This window comes from Protomyctophum parallelum (assembly GCF_964188405.1).
Source record: "Protomyctophum parallelum genome assembly, chromosome: 2".
Taxonomy (NCBI): Eukaryota; Metazoa; Chordata; class Actinopteri; order Myctophiformes; family Myctophidae; genus Protomyctophum; species Protomyctophum parallelum.
Window position 1 is genome coordinate 37,996,054 of NC_139699.1, and position 25,056 is coordinate 38,021,109.

A 25,056-nucleotide genomic window follows, 5' to 3' on the forward strand; every position below is an offset into this window, starting at 1 on the left:
AGAAAAAAAAAAAATTGTACCTCAGTGAAATAAAAAAATAAAAAGTCCCTTTGATTTGAGTAGAGGTGTGCAAAAATGCCATGTCCCCACATATTACAAATATATCTACTCAAATTCAAACAAATTATACATTATATAGTATAGTTCTAATGCTTCTCACCAAATGTTAGTGATAAATGTACTACTTAAAATCTTGAAATAAATGTTGTCCCTACCTGTTACACTGATGAAAATGACTATTTCTCTAGCCAAATGACTTCAGAAAGTAGCATATAAATATTATTTTTGAGAAGAAACCCTACACAAGAATAAGTCTGTATAAGTATCACTGTTTAGGTTGCATTACTGATGTGGTAAAGCATAAATGTCCCCCGTTACGCTTAATTATAGAGGAAATTGATATTTTCATAATTCTGAAAATATGGTTGATAAATATATTAAAATCTTACTGTGGTCACAATGTGATACTATATTATTCATTACATTAGGAGTAATGGCCATCTTTAGCATAAAATGTCCCCCGTTACAGGGTCAATGGATATTTACATGGAAAAATTGGAATAATGCATTAAGCTGGACAATAGATTTTCTGACAGCTGAACATGTCCTCTTTAAGAAAAAAGAAAAAGAATCCTGTAAAAAAAAAAAGGAAAACTAGGCTGAAATGGCACCGAATAGTAGGAATGACCCATAACATGGATCAGCCTTGTGCATGCAACGGTCTATGCACATCAACAACAAGGAACTAGTCCACAGCTGTATTTTCATCCAAGATTGCACCATATCCTGTTGCGGAAAAACTCACTTGAGATGCACTTCATTTCCAATGTTAGTCACATTTCAACTAAGCCAATGTTTACATAATCTAAACTGATAATAATGAGGAAATTTGGATGGCCCAAATAATGTCACTACTACCACTGGAGACTCAAGAATTAAACACAAAATAAGGCAGATGTATTTGTAGAGGTATGGACCCCTTTTTTGGATCACATCAAAGAGCTCATTTGATTCTGTGTAGGACGGAACCCACCTTAACGTGCATACATGCATTATACAACCCATGTACCACTTGGAAATTATTTTTTCTTTTTTCTTTTAAATTTTTTCTCTGTTTCTTCATTGTTGTTTTTATGTAAGTAACTGTCTTGTATGTAAGTCTGCTGTGTTGTCCTTGTGTCTATGTAAAGAAAACCCTCAAAATAAATAATATAAAAATAAATAAAAAATGAGGAATAAATAAATACAATGAAAAGATATCCTTTATTTAAAATATGACTTCATATTGGCTAACAAAATGCAAGAATACAATGACTAAATAATCTTTCTCTTTTATGTTTATTGAAAATGAAAGACATGACAGGTCAGAAACATTACTTGGAGGAACTGGTTTTTACAGATAATAGTAATGAAAAATGGCAAAACTGTGTAGAAGAGTTTGACCATATACTATTTATCTGACGGATAAGCGGCAGTAAAGATGGACAATATACAGTGAGAGAAAAGACAGATTACTCTTAGAAAGTGAGAGGGATCAGCTTGTTTGACAGAAGCTTTAGACAGCTGTCTTTTTCTGGGAAAGGTTGATCTTATCGCCCAGACTCAAGGCCATACCCTTTAAATGAAGAAGGGAGAAATTGTTGCATTAGATTTAAAAAAAAAAACATTAAATCAAAAAGTAACCAGTTCTGCCAAATCGTCATCATGTTACTCAAATTGAGATTGGATTACATGCACATTCATTAGGAGATCCTTTTTATATTCCATTTGTGCTGGTCTCACTTTGATAATACGAAAAACTATGCATTTGGATCATTGCATACTGTACAACAGTACATTGATTTTACTACTTGAACCCCAGCCTCCATATTCGAGAAGGGGGGTGGGGACGACACATGCCAGAGGGATTCAGAGGGAAAGAATGGTATAGTTGCTGAGACTCACCTGGCTTTTGGCTCTGATGCGAATGTGTCCATTAACAGGTGCATCAGGCCCCAGGTGGATGGGCTTCTCAATGCTGACATTAGCCAGGGCATCTTCTCCAAAGATGGAGCGTGCATAAAGGTTGGCAGCCATGAAGCCACAGAAGCCAGACAGTGCCTAGGTTAAGTGAACAACAGAAGATATTAAGAAGCCATTTTCAAGCCACATAAATGTCTTCATCAGGATATTCCATGCAATGCAATCATACTGACCTTCTCAGGAGTCAGGCACTTCATGTTAGTTGAACCGAGGATGTGGCGGAGGTACTCATTCAGGTCAGTAATGTTGGTGTTCACTGTCACCTACATTAAACAATCTTTTAAAAGATCTTTTACGGACATCATGACTACATTTTAGCAATGCAAACAAACAGGAACAGATAAGGTATGGTGGGGAAGACACCAGTACTCAACACCAGACTCCCTGGAACATCAAAGCTTGGCTGAATTCAAATAATTGCGTATTGTACAACAAATATACAGAAACAAAGAATAAGGAAGTTGAGAACCACAAAATACCAAATCTGCTCAGCCAAATAAAGTAACAACTAGCATACCTTGTTCTCCCACTCAAATTCGGCCCACATCTGTCTGAACTCCGCATCGGTACACGAGGCAGGCTGGATGTAGTCCATAATGTCAATGTGGATGTCACTCAGGACAACACAGTTCCTATCACTTGCTGCGCCCGACACGTCATAGACTGCAAAAATGCATATGGTCAACATGAAAGTGACTAAATTATATTTGGTTCATGACTTTTGGACAATGAATGGGGGAACTTACCAATGTTGCCAAATATAATGCCATTCTCTGTGGATGCCACCTTTACATTAGCCTTAATGTTAGCAAAATCATGAGGAGCTAGAGTCAGAGGAGAAGGCTTCTCAACCAACTTTAGGTCACCTGTGAATTGAAAGATAACAGTTATATAATACACTATATACAGTAAGTGGTTGTTTGTGACAAGAGTGAATGAAAGACAAACTAGAAATGCACTCTGTCAACTGTCAAGCTGACAACTTGTGCTTTGCACACAAGTTGGCCATGAATGGCCTACTTCTGCACGAGCAGAGCACGCAGCCTACTGCTGCTGACTCCTGTCAACTTACTGTCCACCCCTCTTTAAAATATAAAAAATATAGACGAAAGCCATAAACAAACATTTACAATAAAACATACACCAGTGACCAATAGAAAAAAATAAAAATAAAATAAACTTTAGAGAATGAATAGGTTCTTGCACATAATATATTTTGCACCAAATGCGATTTGTTGCATATAAATATCTATACACAAATATATTACAATGTACTTATCCTAGCATGTCAGTCAGGCAAATCAAGCAGGCCTATGTACACCAGGCTTCAATATAATACTGTCTATATAGATGTTAGCTCACAATCACAAACTTCTGCTGTGATGGTGATCTACTACTGTAGATCCACTCTGAGTCTCCTTCCTTCCCAGCTGTCTCGGTTCCTTAACCCATTCTGACCTGAGATCAGATTCTAAAAGTGTCTTTGATTTAAAAAAAATAGCAGACCTACAAGCTCGTATCGCGCCACTCGGTGGCGCGATATGAGCTTGTAGATCTGCTATGTTTCAATAGCTAAAGCATAACATGATGCTAACACCAAAATGGGTGCCCGGTCAGAATGGGTTAAACCAGGGGTTCTTAACGTTTTTGGCTGGGGACCCCTGGAAATGCTTTAGCCATGTCTCGCAACCCCTACCCCGCCCCACCACCAACACAAACTGAAAATATATCATAAATGAATACTGAAACCAGATATAATCATTAAGGAAAGTTTATGCATGCACCAAGTACTATGTACTCTTAATTTCCATTTCACAGCATTACATTTTTGGGGGGGGGGGGGGGGGGGAATCGTTTGGGGACCCGCCAAAATAATTTGGCGACCCACGGGTTGAGAACCCCTGCCTTAGACTAAACTCGGGTGCAGGATTTAAGACTCAAGTCTCTGTCCCCTCCAAGTTGCAACTGCCTAGACCTGTTAGATGCCTATATAACTCCTGTTCCTTTGCAACAGGGTCTACTACCGTTATAACTTATGGTTTAAATCTGTTGAGTGCTATTAACCAAGTTGTCCACTATAATGGGTTGTAAACCTTTTAAGTTTCGTATATATAACTTTGAAACATAGATTAGTTATGTCACCAACAATAATGGCACTTTATTATGTACTGTATATTATATTATAGTATGTATGTATGTATTTGGTTAAAATGGGTAGGGTTTAAAAAAAGACAAGAGCTTGCTCTGGTGCACTGGCCTAAAAGTGGGTCCTTAAAAACTGCTAAAACTTCTGAAATGTATGTATGTAGGTATGTATGTATGTATGCATGCATGCATGCATACATACCCAGCCGATCACCCAGCCAATGACCAAACGTACCTTAGTTATGCCATCAGCCAATCCCTGATTAGCCAAGTGACGCCACCAACATACGCAGCCAATTACAGTACTTGAGCTCTGCTCGCACAAGTAACTAGCAAAACAAATATCAAAGGAGACAAAACTCAACTCACCCAAAGTAGCTAGCTCCAATGTACAGTTCTGAAGAGTATCACTGGTTTGGTTGACAACCAGTACATCCAGTACTATGTCATACTGGTTGACATGAACATAGGCCTCAGCATAGACTGGGTCAGAGAAGCCTGTCAACTGGGTCACCTGTAGTAGGAGGTCAAAGTAATTCAAATATACTATATATGCTGATTTACAATAAAGACATTGAAGACACAAAGTGACAGTCACAAATATTTGATCTATATTGCCTTTGTGTTACTGACATATGCAACTCCACTCCAAGTACTCCATTAGAATTAGCATTCTATAGTCAGAAATATTACAAACTAAAACTGCACTACTTGCGTGTTGCACACAAGTAGGCCATAAATGGCCCACTAGTGTGCAAGCAGAGCACGCAAGTACTGCATATGTAATTTGTAAGTTGATTAGCGGTATACTGTGGTTACTTGGGTCGTTTGATGCATATGTTCCGTAGCAGCATATGACGTGATGAACATATGTTATTTAAGGACATGCCTCTATGTATATGTACTTTGTAAGTTGATTAGCAGTATACTGTGGTTACTCGGGTCGTTTGATGCTTATGTCCCTTTAATCCACCCGACACTGAAACATATCATTACATCACCATCGTAAACCAATTCACCACTTGAGCCCTATTACATCAGCTATTTTCAAAAAGAATCGTGAAAGCAAGCCCAAATAAGCAACTACACTTCAGAAACAAGCCCAAACTAAAGCAACGTGCAACTATGAATATTAAGCTATTTTACAGGACAACTAGCCCAAAGTCGCTTATAATAAGCAGAACTGGCAATAGTGCAAACCAGCGCTTCAGGCTACTTTGCATGGGGAAAAGGAATGGTTCATCGGCCGACTGGTTTGTGCTGATTAAAGATGCTAGTCTGTTGCAATCTGACAGTTTTAAGTAGTCTTTGACTAGTCTGAACAATACTTTTTGGTGTGGAGTCACCTTAAGCAATTTGCAGCCATGAATGGCCAGCATACTGTTAACCCATTAGGGTTCTTGTTGCAATCTACAGTATATATCAACACTCAGTCCTAAATGGGTTACTTAATAAATACTTCAATCAATTTCAAAACAGAGTCTACCACACACACTACTGTGCATTGTAAATTATGTCTGTAAAGTAGGGCTGTACCTTGTTGAGTTTGGAGGCCAAAGGATCAGTAGTATCCTTCCTTTGAGTGGTGCCCATGGCAGCTAACAGACTGAGCTGAAACTGGTCCTCCTTAGAAGACACATCAGTCTTCGCTGTCAGCTGCATGAAGGAGATGGGGTCGTCGGCCTGAACCGTTACATTGCGCTTCTCAGACTCTTTCTGTTGGTGCAAGGAAGTATAAAATAAGGTTGCAGCATTTCATGTGATTATGCCCTGTGCTATAAATGACAAGAATCAATCTTAATGGCAATAAAATGGCAACATGAGGTGAAAATATCTGCTTGATCAAATAAACATGACATATTTGTTCACTGCCATAGCATTGTCCTTTCTCATACTTGAGCTCTACAAAAAGAGCTTTAGCATTGAGTTCAGTCCTGGGAGTTTTAAAGCCTTTACCTTCTGTGACAGCTTCTCTTCCTCCAGTCTGACAGTGAGCATGTGTGACAGAGATTTGCGGCACTCTTTGTTAAAAATGTCATTCATGAGCGGCGAACACTCCGATAGGACCTTAAGACACAGCGAGATGCGGTCCACGTCATCATCTGTGATTGGCTTCTTGGGCAGAGTGGACTTGCCCAGGTGAAGCACTGTGACCATGATCAACATGGCTTCTGCAACAAAGCACTAAAATAGAGAGGCCAAGAGCATGGATTAGAGGGATATATCCACAACACTTTGTTGATACAGTAGGTAGCAACTACATCTCAACTACATACAGTAGGTAGCAACTACATCTCCATTACTTTCACTGTCAATTAAAAATATCAGACGTGTGGGGGAAAAAGCTGTATATAGGAGAGGCTAGCGCCCCTCAAAAAATAAAAGGATGCCCTTCTGCGAAATTACAATTTAACCATTTAAACCCTATTTAAATGGGGGTCTATACTAGGCCCTACACACTCACAGCTCACAGAACAACACGTTGTGGGCTTGCCTTGTAGATCTGTCATTTTCACAGAATGTTCGCCCCCAGAATAGTGACGCTAGTACAGTACCTTTCGCTGTACTGTACATTGACAATAAAATAAATACATTTAATCTAATCTCATCTCAAGTGGTTAAGCATTTACCGGTAGCAATGAATGCGTCAAGAATTGAATGCTTTATTAATGAAGTGAGAGTAACTCACATTTTGTTTCTTTTTGTCTTGTACAATAGCAACATAGCGTAAAGCCACTTTGGTTAGCGTTGTAGCCAGTGAAGCAGCCACATAGAAATCACCATCCATCAGGAAACCTCTGAGTGGAGGTCTGGAACACACAAGGATCAGACACATAGTAACAGCTCTTTTTAAAGTGAATATTGGCATTTACTGTTACTTTATTATTTTCATTCAAAGAATTAGCAATATTTCCCTTATCATGTTTTGTAAAATATTACTAGCAATGTTTGATAAAATCGTAAGAAAATCATTTTCATTAAAAAAGAAACACATTTTTACCTGTCCTCCTCTTTCTTGGAAGGGCGTGAGGAGCTAAGGGCACTCTGTGTCACATATGTGCCCATCTCTGTCACCAGTTTCTGAGCTGGGGCTGCGTTCACCTCCTCTTCTGGTTTCAACTCTCCAGCCTCTTTCTTTATCTCATTGTCTACTATGGGAATCTGAAGATATCAGACCGGCAGATGTGAGAATGTTGCAGTTTCACATTTTCCTTGCAATGCTGTGCAGCTAGTGTTATTGCCTGATAATCAACAAGGCTCATACCTCTCCTAATGACCTGCGGACTTCTGTCATCACGTTTTGAATATCCTCCTTTGTACTGCAATATTCCCCCAAGATCCACAGTGCTCCTCTGTAGATCCTAACAGAAAATACAGATCAAATGTTACCAACACGCACAAAATCCACTGTTGTCTGACATTTATTCCCCCTCCAAAACATAACGAGATATAAATGAACCATATGGGCCCGGACAGTTGTCGTAGCGGCCTGGGCACCTGACAGTGTGTTGCTCGTTCAAATCCCGATCTCTCAACGACCTTTGCTGTGTGTCACTCCCCATCTCTCTCCCCGTTTCCTGTCAGTCTACTGTACTATCAAACCAGTAAGACACCCTGAGGGTGCACTCAAAAGACACTGTACCCGCTGCCACCCTTATATCTCCATACAGTATATGGAGCTGACCTGTTCTGACATTCCATATGTTGATTTGACCTCATCAAACCCTGTACACTCAAGACACGCTCCATATATGGCCAGTACAGAATTAATTCTATATGTTGATCTGACCCCCATGCCAAAGCACCAGCACTCGCCCAGCAGTCTGCTGTCACCCAGGCGGATATGTTTATCTGACCCCCCATTCCAAAGCGCCAGTGCTCGCCCAGCATTCTGTTGTCACCCAGGCGGATGCGTGCACGTTTCTCTCCCTCAGGCGTCTTACTGGTATAAATAAGGAACAGTAGGAGGCCAAGTATTGATCCCTGGGGCACTCCACAGGAGTTTGTCAGAGGTGTTGTTATTACAGGTTACAAATTGCTTTGTAACCAGCTTGTGAGCCAGGAGAGAGATGAGTATAGGACGCATGAGTATAGGACGCCATGTGTTGGCCAGGATGATTTATTAACACTTCCTGTATTAGCTGATGTACTGTAAGTGAGTGTGAGTATATATCCACACAACAGCAGACAACTAAACACAGTGGCACGACATGTTTATGAGGTCTTACTTGACAGTTTTGATGGAATGGAAAACTTCCAGCATCTTCTCTATGATAAGGGGCCGCAAGTTTTCAAATCTCTGAATGGCCTCCCGCACAAACTCCAGCACATCTGCTGCAGCCGCCTCATTAGTGTCACTTAGGAACTCCATCAACTGACACACACACACACACACACACACACACACACACACACACACACACACACATAAACACACACAGACACAGTGAGCATGTCATAACATGTCATAATATCTGAATATTCAGCCAAAACATATAAAGGCAAGCTCACCACAGGAATGACACTGGAAGCCATATCAGGGAAGCGCACGCTGCAGGAGTGGAGGGTGCGCACCAACAGTTGCCTGTATTTATCAGTGTCCTCGTGCTCTGTTACATTGTTGGTTTTGATGACCTCCTTCTTCAGCACGATCACCAACTGCAAACCAACAGAGGGCTTTAGAATTTGACTCCTCCAAAATGATGTCCATGTTGGCACAGGCAATGACAACATGCACAAGCACGACGTACCTCTTCTACATTACGAGAGGAGACGAGGTCCAGGGCCAACTGCAAGGTCTTCTTTCTCACCTCCAGGTCAGGTGTGCTTAGAACACGCAGAATGTCCATCACTAGGTCCTGAAGTAACAGGGGAAATGCTTGTGTACTGAGTTAATGTACCTATGTTTGTATGTACTGCATTTCAATTCAAACTTAATTAAAAAAAATATATATATATATATATATACAATATAAACAAGACTAGAAAATCCTACAGCAACAACCAAAAAATACCTGAAGTACTCGCTCATGAGTAGGATGATCCTTTAGTTCAATGAGACGATCAAGGACAATCAGCTTCACATTGTTGTCACTCTCCTTGATGATCAAATCAATGTAGCACTGGGCAGCAGCCTGAAGCCCAACAAAACGACCCAATGCAATAATTAAAAAAACACTGGCTAAAATATCAAAAACACCAGGCCCTACTGATTTGTTATCACACATGTGTGGGAAACTGTGCTGAAATCAGTTTGGGAGTATTAATCACTATTTATGGGTCCATCTCAATCAGATTCTCAACATCAGAGTTAAAGCCTTGGTAGAGTACCTTGATGGCTGTGGGTGCACTGGAGAGGGTGACAAGAGTACCAGCAGCTTCATATTTGACAGCTGGGCTGGATGACTGCAGCAAGTTGTAGATACAGCGGATAAATCGGGCACGCTCAGATGGGTTGGCATGGCACACCTGACAGTGGGGAAGACAGAAATAACAAGGACACAGGTGTCAAACCAGCTGTTCTGGCAGTGTGCGGTTTTGCTATCCAGCTTTAAAACACCATAGCGGCAATACATGTCATTGTCGATTCAGAGCTTCGCCATATATCGTACATAAACACACAGATTTGGCATGCGTTGCATTTTCTCCAAAGTCACGTGTGTCATACTCATAAGTGATTGTTGAGAGAGATTATGTCTCAGCCCCAGAGCATGTGAGCGGAGCGGCCGATAATTCCGCTCTCGACGGCTTTTGTTACGCTCGCTCCGCGCTCACGTTCATCTCCCCCCACGCCGCTCCTCGCTCGCTCAGCGCTCACCTTCATTTACGCATGGAGCGCTCCCCGCTCCGTGCTTGCTCCGAGGCTACACTCAGATGCCCGCTCCGCTCAGCAGAAAGAAATGACGGGGGGAAAATAAAATGCTGCTTTCCTGAAAATGGCTAATTAAACCTGAAGGCCTCCGCATGTTGCATGCAGTCTTTTTTGGAGAATGATGTAAATTAGCCGTGCCGTGTGCATTGAGCGGCTCGGAGCGGCTCGGAGCGGAGGACAGTTCTCGCTCCGGAAGTCAATCTGACACATTTAAAAACCCGCTCCGCGCTCACGTCAAAATCCCCTCGCTCCGCTCCGCTCCTCGCTCGCTCAGCGCTCCGCTCACATGCTCTGCTCAGCCCTATGAATTTAAATTGCAAATCAATCTTTTCTCCACAGAATATCAAAGTATAGTAGTTCAATCAGTCAATGGGCTTCATTGGGCTAAACATGCAAGCCCACCGGTATTTAAGCATATTAATAATAAGGTATCTGACTCACTTTGTAAATCAGCTCCACGATGACTAACTGGAGAATATCACCAAATGTGTGCACTTGATCGATGCATGTGCTCAGGTAATCCAGGGCTCTGTCCTGTAAAATTAAAGTTACTAGGTTAAAAATAAATACAAAGATACTGTATGTTTTGTGTAACATGAACACAAAGGAAATATGCTACAAACCTGGTCTGCATGGATCAGCATCATGAAAGCATTTCTTTTACAGCTTGCATCTTTCTCATTGACAAGGAAATCATGGATCAGCTCTGGAGCATCTGGGATGAGATTTTCAAAGTTCCTGGAAAAAAGAAAAGAGTGATTTGTTCATAATTAGTTGTTCTCAAATATTAGAGTTTAAAAATCAATACAAGTGAACAGCAATATGATGACCAGTGTGTGTACTACCTATAGATGGTGTAAATTGCCAGGACAGCATTGCGGCGAACATAGCTGTGTCTGTGTTCCAAGCAGGACCGAATGGCTGGCATGAGAGGCTCCAGTAACTCAGACTCCTTCAACTTGCACAGGAAACGCAGAGTAGAGCCACGAATAAACTCATTGGGGTGCTGCAAGTCCTGAGAAGCAAAGGAAGATTTTAATATGAACTAAGATTGATCGATAACTGATGTACAAAAAGAATAAAGACAGCATGCCCGCAGAGTTACCACCTATAATGCGGAAAAGGTCTTGTAAGAACAGGTCAATACATTTTGGACTGGATGTTGGGAATGTCCATCCATCCATCTTCAACCGTTTATCCGTAGTCGGGTCGCGGGGGCAAGAGCTCCACCAGAGTGCTCCAGACTTTCCAGAGCAACATTAGTGACTTCCTCCTGGGGGATCTCGAGACGTTCCAAGGTCAGTGAGTTGATGTGTTGCCGCCAACTGCGCCTTGGTCTGCCCCGGGTTCTCCTACCAGTGCCTCGAGGACCTCCCTAGGGAGACCCCTGAGAGGCATCCTAACTAGATGCCGAACCACCTAAGCTGGCTCCTTTCTGGGCGAAGAAGCAGCGACTCTACTCTGAGTATCTCTCGTGTGACTGAACTTCTCACACTATCTCTAAGGGAGATGCTAGCCACCATTTGCAGAAAACTCATTTCAGCCACTTGTATTCGCAACCTTATTCTTTCGGTCATGACCCACACGTCATTACCATAGGTGAGAGTAGGAACGAAGTTTGCTTGGTAAACAGAGAGCTTTGCCTTCTGGCTCAACTCTCTTTTCGTCACAACAGTGCGGTACACTAGATACTAATTCCTACACGGGTTGTGCTTATAACCACAGCCCCGGGCAAGTTACGTTTACTGACGTTAGGGTTAGGTATAGTTTTACTGATGGTTAGGTTTAGGAATAGTTTCACTGAGGTTAGGGTTAGGCTGTCAATCACAGCGACTGGCCAATCACAGCGCGCATCTTGCACAACCCGTGTAGGCTTTGGTATGTCGCATGAGGTACAGCGAGTGCAAAACCGCCCCTGCCACTCCGATTCTCTGGCTGATCTCCTTCTCTGTCCTCCCCTCACTCGTGAACAAGACCCAGAGATACTTAAACTCCTTCACCTGGGGTAATGCCTCATTCCCTAACTGGACTTCTGTGAAAACAAGTTATATCACATATTCATGTCTTATGGACCTGGAAAATATCAAATAAGGGTCGAGAGACAAGAAGCCAATGGTCAGTGCATAACTGGCTGCACCACCCCTTCAGGAATTATTTCATTTTTTAGTGCTTACGTTACGTTACTTACGTTGAAACTACATTACAATATCCTAAATTAGTTTAGTTAGTTACATTTTTTTTTAACGATTTTTTTGTTGCTTTTTCTGCCTTTATTGTTAGGTTGAAAGTAATCTGACAGGAAATGGGGAGAGAGATGGGGGGGGAAGACACGCGGCAAAGGCTGTCGAGATCGGGAGTCGAACCCGCGGCAGGTCGTCAGACTGGCTCAGCAGCCTAGGTGCCCAGACGATTGAGCTAACCGTCCGGGCCAGTTTGTTAATTTAACTCTACACTCTGTGGCAGCCAGTATATGTATCATGCATTAGCCTGCACTGCAGTCTTAGTAAATCACCATTACTAAAATTATACTATAAAACTTGATATAACATAGCCTACCTTTCTATAGGCATCGCAGACCAGGATCATCTCTTGAAGCAGTTTGCCATCTAGGGTTGTCTTAGGAACAATCTCCCAGAAGATCAACAGCAACTTCTTGATTGTGTGGTCTTGAAGTGGCAAGACGAAGCGAATTATGGTCATCAGCAGTCCAGGCAATTTCTCGCCATTCAGAATCATGATGATCACCTTTTTCAGAGCCTCCGTCTTGGCTTTGATCTCTCCCTTTTCTTTGGACAGGCAAAATAATCATAATTGGAAAAAACAAAACACATATCCATCACTAAAATGTGTCCAATACCCATTACCCACATAATATTGCTAATTTCTAAATAACTTTTTGACAATGTAAAAGTTGGGAAAGGACCATGGCATATGGACCAAACATTGCATCTGGTATAATAAAGTGGTTAAAACGTTGTTGAAAATGTTGGTGTAATGTCTCAAATGTCGTTAAAATTAGCAGTTGAATGTGTAGTTGTAATCTTCATAACCCCATTTGAATTGTCTATATGTGGGGAAATACATACCCAGATCAGCTTTAAGGCTGACTTCAGATGGGGGCTCCGAGTCATTTGGACAGTTGATAAGAGTGTAACAAACGTTTTCTGCAGCTGTCATTTTGCTGCAAATTGTGCTTCTCTGAAGAATCCAAACTAGGGTGATTTCTGAATAATAAATGAGAGATGTGAAAACAATACAAATAAAACTCATTTAAAAAACTATACTTTTGGTTGGTGGAGAAAATATATTCTCTATATATTATAAAATGTATTACTTGCTGATAAGATTCAGGAAGTAATAACTAATGCTTAACTAATACATTAGTTAAGCATTAGTTAATACATTAGTTAAGCATTAGTTGTTCTGATGAATTGAAAATAGAGGACCCTGATGTAAACAAGTCTTAGTGCTTTTTCTGGTTTTATCCTTGTAGCAGTTTTTGTATTGACCTGTACTTTTGTTGAAATGTACCCATTCTACATACTGTGAATACAAATTAAAAAAAATATTTTTACATTAATCAATAAAATATCAATTGTACAGTTATACTGAAAACAACTTCAGTTTTCTTTATTTTGTAGTATACTGCAGCAAAGCAAGAACGACATGTAGTGAATAGATACAAAATGATACATTACAGTTGACAAACTTTCCATAAATAATTGTCACTTCTGTGTACAGTTACTGAGAGTTTAATAACATTGATTTAGGTATCCAAGTCACGGGAATAACATGACAGTTCTTACAGTTCTTTAACATTCCCATTTGGCACATATGAGTCTCACTAGTAGTTGCGAACGCAGTGATTGCGAACGCAATGAGCACTAACTATGAGACCCTGCAGATCGTGTCTGTCTGTCTGTCTGTGTGTGTGTCTGTCTGTCTGTCCCGCTGTGACACCACCCGCCCGCAACCAGAGGGGGCAGCTGTAGCACACACACACACACACACACACACACACACACACACACAGTAGAAAACTTAAAAAAATTACTAACTAAAAAGAAAAAAATAGTACGTAATTTATTCTAATTGTTGTTATTGCAATTTACGAGCTGCGTTCGCTTCCCGCGTTTGCGCGTCTTACTTGTCACTACATGAATGACAATACGCAGACCTGTTGAAAGAGCAATGGCTCCAATAGTCCCTTTCGGAACCCTCGGGAGGCGGGACATTGGGAAGTGAGGTAGAGAGAATTTCAGAGAACAAATAGATTAAAAATACTTAACGGCAACATTTGGACACGGTACCCTAGGGTCCCTGACAGCTTATTCCACCCTCCATAGGATGCAGATGTACATACTCTCTGTTCACGGAAAGCGGCGGTGCCGCTTGAGTGTTTGTGAGATGTTTCAAATCTGCATAACAGCTATAGGAGAACGTGTACGAAATGGCATTAACCGCCGATGCCATTAAGTATTTTTTAACTTTTTTTTAAGTTTTGCTTCACTGAAATTCTCTCTTCCTCACTTCCCATGTCCCGACTCCCACGACACAACAGTATTATAAACATCCTCCATGCACGCGGTTGGCCAATCAGAGGCAGTAACTAGGAGTTCAGTGAAGCAATTTTTTTTTTTAAAGTAACAAAAATACTTAATGGCATCGGCGGTTAATGCCATTTCGTACACATTGCGGCGGTCTCCTATAGCTGTGTTATGCATCTTTGAAACATCTCACCAACACTCAAGCGGTGCCGCCGCTCTCTGTGAACAGAGAGTATGTACAAGTACATTATGCATCCTATGGAGGGTGGAATAAGCTGTCAGGAACCCTAGGGTACCGCGTCCAAACTTCAGAAAAGGTAACAGAGGGTGCCGAAAGGGGCTACGTCCCACCAGACCATTTACGTGCAAATAACATATTATACAACATAAAACCATGTTATTTGTAGATTATACACAGGATGTAAGTATTTGTACATAGAGTACAAACGGATTTTGGTTCCGGGAAAAAGGACAAGCGCGTTTAACATAATTATATTAACAATCATATGCAACGAAATATCATGTAGTATACTTTATTGACAAAACCTGGTGTAAAGCTATAACGACACGGTGTCACGTTAGCTTGTTAGATCATAGCTAGTTAGATCAGTTCTGGTCGGAAAGCGGCATTGTATTATCACTGTCGTGTCTACCACGGACACGGAGTATGAATCAAGGTTTTGCAAAAAAGCAAGTAAATTATAATGAAAATAAACCACCTATAGTTTGATCCCCAGTGTAAAACTGGGCTGCGTTTTTGGATGACATGTCGCTAAACTAGCATATAGTGTATGTTAGCTAACTAACTAGCGTCTATGCTCAGCTGAGGAAAGCAATGAAATGGATGAGTTTCTGGTGGACAAAACACACATTACGCATTAAGTATTGGTTAAACATACATACCTAAAATAACAGAATACACTCCCAAACTGGCTTCGGAGGTGTCTTGTCTATTTACATGAGAAAACCCGTTGACAATATCCTCTTGACGAGCTGCTGACTGTTCGACTTCGACTTCCTAGTGACGTGGAAGATCAGTGTTGTGAGCCACATCACTGCTACGGTGCGCGACAAGGGTCAAATGCATACAACAGTACATGTGTGGAATTGTGGATGGATGGTAACTTTTCCTCCGAGGTGGAAAGTCTGGAAGTTAGATGGTAACAGGACAGGTATAAAGCAAGACTGGACACCTGAGAAGTCCGGCCACCTCAATGTGAAATAAAATTAGTTTTGTTTTCCAAAATGTTAAAAACTAAAGAATATGTTTTGGGCAATGGCCTGATTAATGCAAAGTATACATGATTTGGACTAGCTCTGCTCCATAGAGGCATTAGAGCTAAGGGCCAGAGCTAGATTTGGACATACGATTGTAGTTGAGCTTTCCTAGACCTGTGCAAGGGGACCTGACCTGTGATGTGACTTTCCTTTTGCATTATGCCATGTCAAACTAGGGGGTTTTCATGATCCTGAATCCATTCCAAGCATTAGTTTTGCACAAAATACACTCCTTGGGCTAAAAACAGCCATAGACATCATGACAAATGTGATGTGGTCAGCACATTTTGGGCACTTTTAAGCAAGCACATTTTTGCCAGCCATAGTATGTCAATGGTAGGGTCACAAGAAACTCCTATAAAAAGATTGCCCAATACTAACAGCCGGTCAGCAAGTGGATTCATGAATGTATGTGTAGGCCCTATATAGACAATATTTTAGGCCAATAAAAAAAGACTATATACCAAATTTCCCACTTTAAACAAAAGAAGCCTGTCGGCTGCCGGATTACTCCCACTCTGCACACAGATGAGCAATATAGCAACAGACTGATCCATCTGAGCTTTTCCAAGAGCCCCTACCTGAGGTAGCTCTAATGCCAAAGGCAGCAAGAGCAGTAAGGCTATGGACCAGACCTATACCTGAGGTCATTTCTGCTGGTGGCCACTCATTGTCTACACTCGTAAGAAAGTATTATAAAATACTTTTCTTTGCATGTACACAGTTAGTATTAGTATTTATATGTATCTGCATTCATATTCTGATACCATGTTGTGTCTTTTTGTGTACTATGTCCCTGTCTGTCTTCCTGTTGTGACTGTTTTTACCCCTGGATAAATGTTTTTTATCCATTTTTATCCAAAGCATTTTCTTTGGTTATACAAACTAAACATTGTAAAGCTGTTTAGTTTGTAGCATCCCACAAACATCTGCAGTTAATAAAGGAAGATTGTTTTATATGGAAATTGAATCCCTTAGAAATCAATAGTTTTTTCATGTCAGCAGACTTCCTGAGCATCTTGTTGCAATCTCAGTGGGCTTTGTGTTAGGCTCACTTGGGGGTTGTGTGAGGCCTAAAGCGGACAACCTGTCAGAGCATTGTTCATAGCCAACATTTTTATGATTCTGTCAAGCGTAAGTGAACGAGACAATTATGTCTTTTAAGCTTCTTTCATCTTAACGTTTTTCTGACTGCTTATCTTTAACAGCATTTACTTATTACTAGTCCATACAGGTCCTTCAGGTACTGTCTTTGTAGGAATTATTTGTTAAACATTTTTATGGGATTATTATATGGATTTATGTTGGAAAGGACAGTGGAAACACAGGAAAACGAGGGCAGAGGCGTTATGGATCCCACCATAGATAGGCTGGGCAAACCCAGATAACTACGGGGTAGAGGGAATGTTTGTCTCACATTAACCACTTAATTCTGATATCTATTTCAAATTATGATCTTGTTGCGCTGCAAAAATAGCCAATCTATAAGCTAAAGTTAATGCAACACATTGTACGTTTGTAGATCTGCTGCTTTTTGGTTCTAGAACTGGTTCCATTTATCTTTTATGACTAGTCCATACCCGTTCGGGGATATAACATAACACCCCCCCCAGGTATAACAGGTCACCTGTTATACCTGGCACCTGGAGCATCACAGATGTCCCCTGTGGCACACCTGCTATGCAATGCTCAGCCAGACCTTCTAGCCAATCACAGCAAGCAATATGAGAATGCATTCCGTCCACATATCTCAATATATATGTTGAGGACGCAATATCTAGAATTAGTTATTATAGATGGTTTATATCACATCTGCATCTTTCAATCTGAATAGTGACATGCCCATCTTGGTTCCCATACTTCAGGGGAAGATTTTTTTTTGTTCCAGTTCCGAACCAACTTTTAGCAATCTGAACCAATTAATTTGGTTCAAAATTAGCTGTGAAAAAAAAATCCCCAGTGGAAAAGAGGCCTAACTGACAACAAAATATGGATGCCAGGTTGAAAGCGGTTATAATTAATTATACAAGACTATAGCATTCCTATTGTTCAATAATATTAAATAATTAATATTAAATGCCCATAACACAAGTTATCTCTTTATTTTAAGAGCTACTGTATAATCAGAGGCAAAAACTAAGTGTGAAATCATCACAGTTAAAGATTACAACACAAATTCTGAAAAAATGGAGTTTAATATCCAAAATAAAACAAAACACTGGACAGTGCCAAACTCAAATGAAGGGAAAGATCATAGACAAATAAACATCACCTTCTGTTTGACTTAATGTTTGAGTACAGTAAAAGTTATTCTGACTGGTGGTAAGGGCTGTGATATTTACAAGTTCCAACTCAAAGTTCCATTGGCTCATCAGGCTTCTCTGCTGCAGGCTCCTCTTCAGGCTGGGCCACCTGTTTAACAGGAGGAAATTGACCATGCTATTATCTTTTTGCTCTGATATCATCTGATATCAAGGAAAGACCAGCAGATTTATAATAACCAAGTAGAAAAATTGTTCTAGTACACATGCTAAAATTACAGATACAAATACAATTTATAATATACCGTCATCCTGCCACACTAATAGCCAGCGCAACACCCCATCCTTTGTCCGCCTTCTCCTACCAAACCACACCATTTGCACAGATCTCACCATGCACAACACCAACAGCATGCCTGTCCAGAAATCACGCACTACTTTGCATCCATGACACCATAAGGGTCCCAAAAAAAACATGTTACGAAAACATGTCACTCGGGTGCTGTCGGAGCCTCTAAAGTGCCCTACTATAACCATTACAAGCCAGAGACTATGGGTTGCAATTACTTCCTACCCCAGACTGACTGTAGCCTATATCAAAAGTCTGCCTGGGACAGTCATTAAAAATAGCATTAAATGAAATAGAAGTTTTTTATTTTATTTTATCTTGTATACTTTTATATCATTTACCCTCCTCTGTGGCCTCTCCTCAAGACCATCAAGGAAAGGGGCAACATCATCATATATTATGAACTCTGTATCTTTGCCAATAATCCCAATGGACACATTCTGAAAGATAAGAGTTTAGAAAAGAAGCTCATCAGAACAGTTCAATTTTTGACGTCAGTCTACTTCTGTGAAGTGAACCAATATAGTGTATGTATGTATATACTGATGACATTAGGGATCTTCATTTAAAAGGGACAAGGACTGACAGATACAGGGATCTCCATATATGCATATCAATCTGATCGGCGGTGTGAGCGCGGCCCAAACTCTAGATTTAAGCCTTCGTCCTACTGCTCCCGCCCAACACTCCCCGCTAACAAGTGGTGAGTCAGTAGGATACAACAACAGTGACAACACAGAAATGCATGTGGGGAGGAATGAATTGGCAGACTACATTTGTATAAAGAGAGGGTAGGGGTAAAAAAAGACAAATCTGGACCAGGCGGATGGCGTAGCCGTGTGGGCACCTTGGCTGATAATCCAGTCTGACAGAGTGCCGTGGGTTCCACTCCCGATCCCGACGGCCTTTGCTGCATGTCACCCCCCCCATCGCGCTCTCTATTTCCTGTCAGCCTACTGTCGCCCTATCCTTCTACAAAAAATAAATAAAAGGCAAAAGCCACACAAAAAATCTTTAAAAGAAAATATATATATCTGTAACTAAAAACAATAACTATGATATAAAATACAATAGGCCTACCAATTGTTACTGAAGGGGAGAAATAATTGACCAAACAGCTTACATCATATCCGGCAATGAGCAGTCCAACACCGTAAGGCCTTCTTCCATATCTCTGTGTTGGTATTTGGGTCTCTGGGTCAAATATCAAGGTGCCAATTCCAATACAGTACATACAAAGTACTAAAAAATAACGTAGATGAGAAAGGATACTGCTGCCGATTTGTGAAACCAAGCGTGACACTGGAAGCGGCTGGTCGAATACAAACCTGGAGTCACTCTTGACGCATGAAATTGCTTTAAAGGAAAATGTGTGGCTCATAATCATTCATTGAAATCTTTGCACCTGATGTGTATATATTATCTTACCAAAGCAGTCTTGCGTCAGCAGTTACCCACATGGTTATCTACATTCAAAATTTTCTTTTGATGAGCAGCCAACTCTGACTGAGCTCTCTGTAGGAATAGAGTAGAACTGATATGACAAAGTAACTTAAAAGCACATTTTGCTCAATTGTTTTCCCACGTGCTTAACAGAGTAAAGAATATCACTTGTAGTGATGGTAGACCGGAATCGTTAAAGGTATATTCAGTGATTTCACTAAAAGAAACCTTAGGTTTCGTTTTTGGCTGTGGGACCCAGCCTTTCGTCCAATCAGGATAGAGAGTAAAAAACGAAACCTAAGGTTTTTTGACCCCCAGGGGTTAACTGGGGACAGGGAGGAACTCCTTATATGGCCAGCACACTCTATAGTAGGGAGGAGTATCACAACAAAACAAAAAAATAAGTGATATTTGAATTAAGTGAAATCACTGAATATAGGCTACCTTTAAGATAATTGGATTATTAACAGGGTTACACAACAGATTACACAGGTGCGCCAGTGTGCATGCATCGTCAAAATGTTTCCTGCGCGGTAGATCAAAGGCATTCCAGGCGCATTTGCGCACCAACAGCTGAGACAGTTATTTAGAGAAATCTGACAGGCATTCAAAAGGAACTCGAATGTGATGTTAACGTCCTCTAAGTAAACTTAGAAATAAAACTAGTGTTGACTAATCATTACACGTGGCTCTGATTTTGAAGAGGACGTCAGTGCACAGGAAGTCTGTTTCAGTTGTAAACAAGCTACTATGACAATGACACTTTCCCAAAGTTACGCGATGCTCCTGCTAAACCACGCGACCATAATTATTTACAATATTAAAACCATGCATATTGAACAACACTGGGATTACTTAAACATGGAACCTGCAGCAGTAGGTGAGTAATTACTTTTATCTGACGTTTGTTTTGGTTTCAGTGGTTGAGCTGCTAACAAACATCCTCCTGCTGCTTAACGACTTGTCTACAAATACACACACATCTGTGAGCATCTTTATCTTTTGCATCAGCCCGTGTGGGCAGCATAACATTGTGGCAGAGTAGAAACATCCGTACCAACCTGCCGTGCACACCAACTTGCATGTACAGGTGCTCCTTTGAGAACTAGGCCAAAATAATAATGTACAGCCCTGATTATTAACTCAGTGAAACATCGTGTTTTTCTGTCAGATGATCATTGCAAAACAATGATCTCATGCGTCTACTCTGTTGAAAAGAAAAAATAAGGAGCAGTGTAATTTCAAATGAATTAATTAGGCATACATTACATACAACTGATGCAAGCATTCTTCTATACCATGACTTGGATAATAAAACAGTAGAAAACGTGTAGGAAATAGGAATTGGACAAGCACAATCGCTAATGTCATCAATAAAATCTTATCAATTCCCATTCCTAGCCACTTGATGACAAACAAAAATCAAACAACAAACAAGGACTGCATGGGTACGAGATTTAAAGGTTTTATGACATTCATTTTCATTTATTTTTCTTTTTTCTTTTAGGTTTTATGACCTCAATTACACCCAAAAAACCTGAACTTTGAACATTCAGTGGATTTTCTGTGGTCTGAAGTTTTCTTTAGGTTTTTTTTGGGGCCTTTTGAGCTACAATGAAAACAGGCAACACAGTGAAACAGTGACATCTGCTGGCAAATCCCATTGACATATATGGGATTTGCAGTAAGTGATGTCACTTACTGCCGGCAAATCAGAGCACCTGTTTGAGCCAGAAAACCCCAGATCACAGAAAATCTACTGAATGTTAAAAGTTCATATTTTTTGGGTGCAATTGAGATTTGAAAACCTAAAAAAACAAGAACAATTCCAAAACCTTTTTTTTAATGTCACAATACCTTTAAGACCCACAGTTGCAGATCCTTGCTTTACTGCCTCCATTGCATACTCAAACTACAGCAACTACCTGCATATATACACAGACGGGTCTAAGAATGAGCAGCACAGGGTGGGAATAGGAGTGTTTATACCGGAGTTTAATGTCAAGATAGCAAAAAGGATACCAGACCACTTATCAGTGTACACAGCAGAGGCGGTGGCAATCATCACTGGGTTACAATGGGTGGAGGAGGTTAGACCAGAGCGGGTGGTGGTGTGCACAGACTAACTAGCAGTGCTGAAGAGCCTACAGTCTGAAAAGTCAGTGAGAGAGGACCTAGTCATTGAGATTAACCAGTATTTACTAGGACTACACAGAGGTGGCCTGGATATCCAGTTTTGTTGGGTGCCAGCACATAAGGGGCTGGCAGGGAACGAGAGGGCGGACAAGCTTGCCTAAATTAAGGGCAACCCAGCAGGAGGTAGCACTACGAGTGCTATTAGGAAAGGGTGAAGGGAAAGCAATGGTCAAAAAGAAAGGGATGGAAATCTGGCAGAGAAGGTGGGACGAAGACCCGAAAGGACGAGGGTATTACAAGGTACAAAAAACAGTAACCACTAAGGAGTATAATGAAAAGAATATAGAAGTGAAGAAAAATTCATTACAAGGCTAAGGGTGGGCCACACAGGGTTAAACAGCACCCTTTTTTACCATGGGTAAGGCAGAAAGCAATAAATGTGGAAGTTGTGGGGAAACAGAGAATGTTGAGCATGTTTTAATGAACTGTGATAGATATATAGAGGAAAGAGCACAACTGAAGGACAAAGTAAATGATGCAGGACGGGAATGGGATTTGTCAGGGATCCTTGGAACAGAGGGAAAGGGTGTAGCTATGGTGAGGAAGGCACTGTTTACATTTTTATATACTACAAACCTGAGTAGTAGGATATAAATAGCAATAGGAAATTGACATGATGTTACATACTCTTGTACAGTAGGTGGCGCTATGCACCTTTATGTTGGTTGCGATCCGCCATAAAACTCAGAGAAGAAGAAGAAGAAGGAGTTATGCTCCCCCTGCTTACTCATCTTGTTGTTAGCCACAGGCACGTTAAACGTGGCTAATGCTAGCTTGCCAGCGACGTACTGTCGATACAGTACAGTCCCAGTTTTGGATGTTCATCAGTATGTTTATTTTAATTACAAAATAATTCAATCATATTTTATCTTACCATTATTTGCAATTTAGATGTATTATGTACAGTCGACTCCACTGACTAGGATCACAATCATCACATATATCTGCAATCTTCTACTTTTTCTGCACGATTGGGGAAACGAGTCGATAACAGAGCAACGTTGATCCTGGGGGAGAACAAATTGGTAGTGGGTGTGTGTTTGATTGATTGATTGAAATATTTATTAACAGTTTGTAGAATTTACAGTACATTTTAAGCACAAACTCAATACAAAGACTGTCACACTGTGTGTGCGTGTGGTAAAATTTAAAGTGTAGGCATTTTGCTCAACTTGAGCTTACGTCATTATAAAAGGCTTTATAATGTGTTATCAAAATACTTAATTTACTGGTCACTCGCAGACTTTTCTTTTATAATAATAATAATAATAATAAAACTTTATTTTGACATGACACGAATGAAAGTGCTTTACAGAGCAATAAAGAAAAAAAGAAAATCAAAGGCATAAAATAATAAAAGAATAACAACAAGGAATCGGATCTTCTGATCAGCTCGTCACTGTAGGTGGAAAGCCTGGTGAGGGCTTTTGCCGCGAGGCCCTTTCGGAACCCTCGGTTAAGCTTTTCTGAAGTTTAGACGTTGCTTACCCTAGGGTCCCTAATCGGTTATTCCACTCTCCGTGGGATGCAGATGTATACCGTCCGTTCACGGAGAGCGGCGCGCCGCTTGAGTGTTGGTGAGATGTTTCAAAGATGCATAAAGCGGCTATAGGAGACAACGGAAACATGTACTAAATCGCATTAACCGCCGATGCCATTAAGTATTTGTAATTCTCTCTTCCTCACTTCCTTGATTTCCTTATTGACTTCCCATTGTACCGTCTCCCGAGTGGCGACTGGCTAACTGCACGTCCTAGTTACTGCCTCTGGTTGGCCGACCGCGTGCATGCAGGATGTTTATAATGCTGTTGTGTCGTGGGAAGCGGGACATGGAAAGTGAGGAAGAGAGAATTTCAGAGAAGTCAAAACTTTAAAAAAAGATTAAAAATACTTAACGGCATCGGCAGTTAATGCGATTTAGTACACATTTCCGTTGTCTCCTATAGCCGCTTTATGCATCTTTGAAACATCTCACCAACACTCAAGCGGCGCGCCGCTCTCCGTGAACGGAGGGTATGTACATCTGCATCCCACGGAGAGTGGAATAACCGATTATGGACCCTAGGGTAAGCGACGTCTAAACTTCTGAAAAGCTTAACCGAGGGTTCCGAAAGGGGCTAGGCTTTTTCAATCCGGGCTCCCAAGCTCTGGAACGACCTGACCTAAGATGTGCAAAATCGTTTAAATCCCTCCTGAAAACCCACCTTTATGTTAAAGCCGTTTCTTAATTGTCATTTTTGGATAATTTTGTATGTTTTGTATTTTTATGCCTGCTATCGCATGGATTGTTTTTTTGTTTTGTTTTGTTTTGCTCGTCGCTGTAAAGCACTTTGTCACTATGTCTAGAAACATTCTATGAAAATAAATTCATTATCATTAGGCTGCCTGCCGAAGGTATAAGCCTAGTGGGAGTTTGTTCCACAATGTCGGCTCGTAGAAGCAGAAAGCTGCTTCAACATGTTTTTAGTCGCATGCATGGATAATAGATTTATTAATATAATCATCATAGTTGTGATTGGTTATAACCTGTAAGACGCCTGAGACCAGGTTGCGTGCACGCATCTGCCTAGGTGACAGCAGACTGCTGGGTGAGCACTGGCACTTTGGCATGGGGGGTCAGATCAACATATGGAATGAATTCTGTAGGCCTACTGGCCATATACGTATGGAGCGTGTCTTGAGTGTACATGGTTTGATGTGGTCAGATCAACATATGGAAGGTCAGCTCAATATATGGAGATCTAAGGGTGGCAGCGGGGGCGGTGTCTTGAGTGTACAGGGTTTGATGAGGACACAGTTAGGGCCGGGTCTTAATTTTAGGGCCTGTTGAGAACTGTTTTTGTCGGCTGCGCTAATAACTTTGGGGCGGGCCTGTCTAGAGTTTAAATATACAGGTATCAGTCAAAAGGGAGACATCGAAGAGGAAGGATGGATGGGGATGGA

At 40.9% G+C, this 25,056-nt stretch overlaps 1 protein-coding gene across 1 annotated transcript; it reads right to left on the minus strand.

Moving 5' to 3' along the window:
- Window positions 1-1,244: 1,244 nt before the first annotated feature.
- On the minus strand, window positions 1,245-15,595 carry copb1 (COPI coat complex subunit beta 1). The gene is made up of 22 exons (XM_083791938.1): window positions 15,490-15,595; window positions 13,126-13,263; window positions 12,596-12,825; window positions 10,885-11,054; window positions 10,663-10,777; window positions 10,481-10,573; window positions 9,499-9,636; window positions 9,183-9,302; window positions 8,919-9,026; window positions 8,680-8,826; window positions 8,397-8,542; window positions 7,433-7,529; window positions 7,169-7,329; window positions 6,857-6,977; window positions 6,124-6,351; window positions 5,704-5,883; window positions 4,537-4,681; window positions 2,769-2,888; window positions 2,540-2,685; window positions 2,196-2,285; window positions 1,945-2,100; window positions 1,245-1,615 (listed from the first exon to the last, which is right to left on the minus strand). Exons 2-22 carry the CDS (start codon window positions 13,214-13,216, stop codon window positions 1,556-1,558), a joined length of 2,862 nt encoding a protein of 953 aa, XP_083648064.1. The 5' UTR covers window positions 13,217-13,263; window positions 15,490-15,595; the 3' UTR covers window positions 1,245-1,555.
- Between the last annotated feature and the right edge of the window lie 9,461 nt (window positions 15,596-25,056).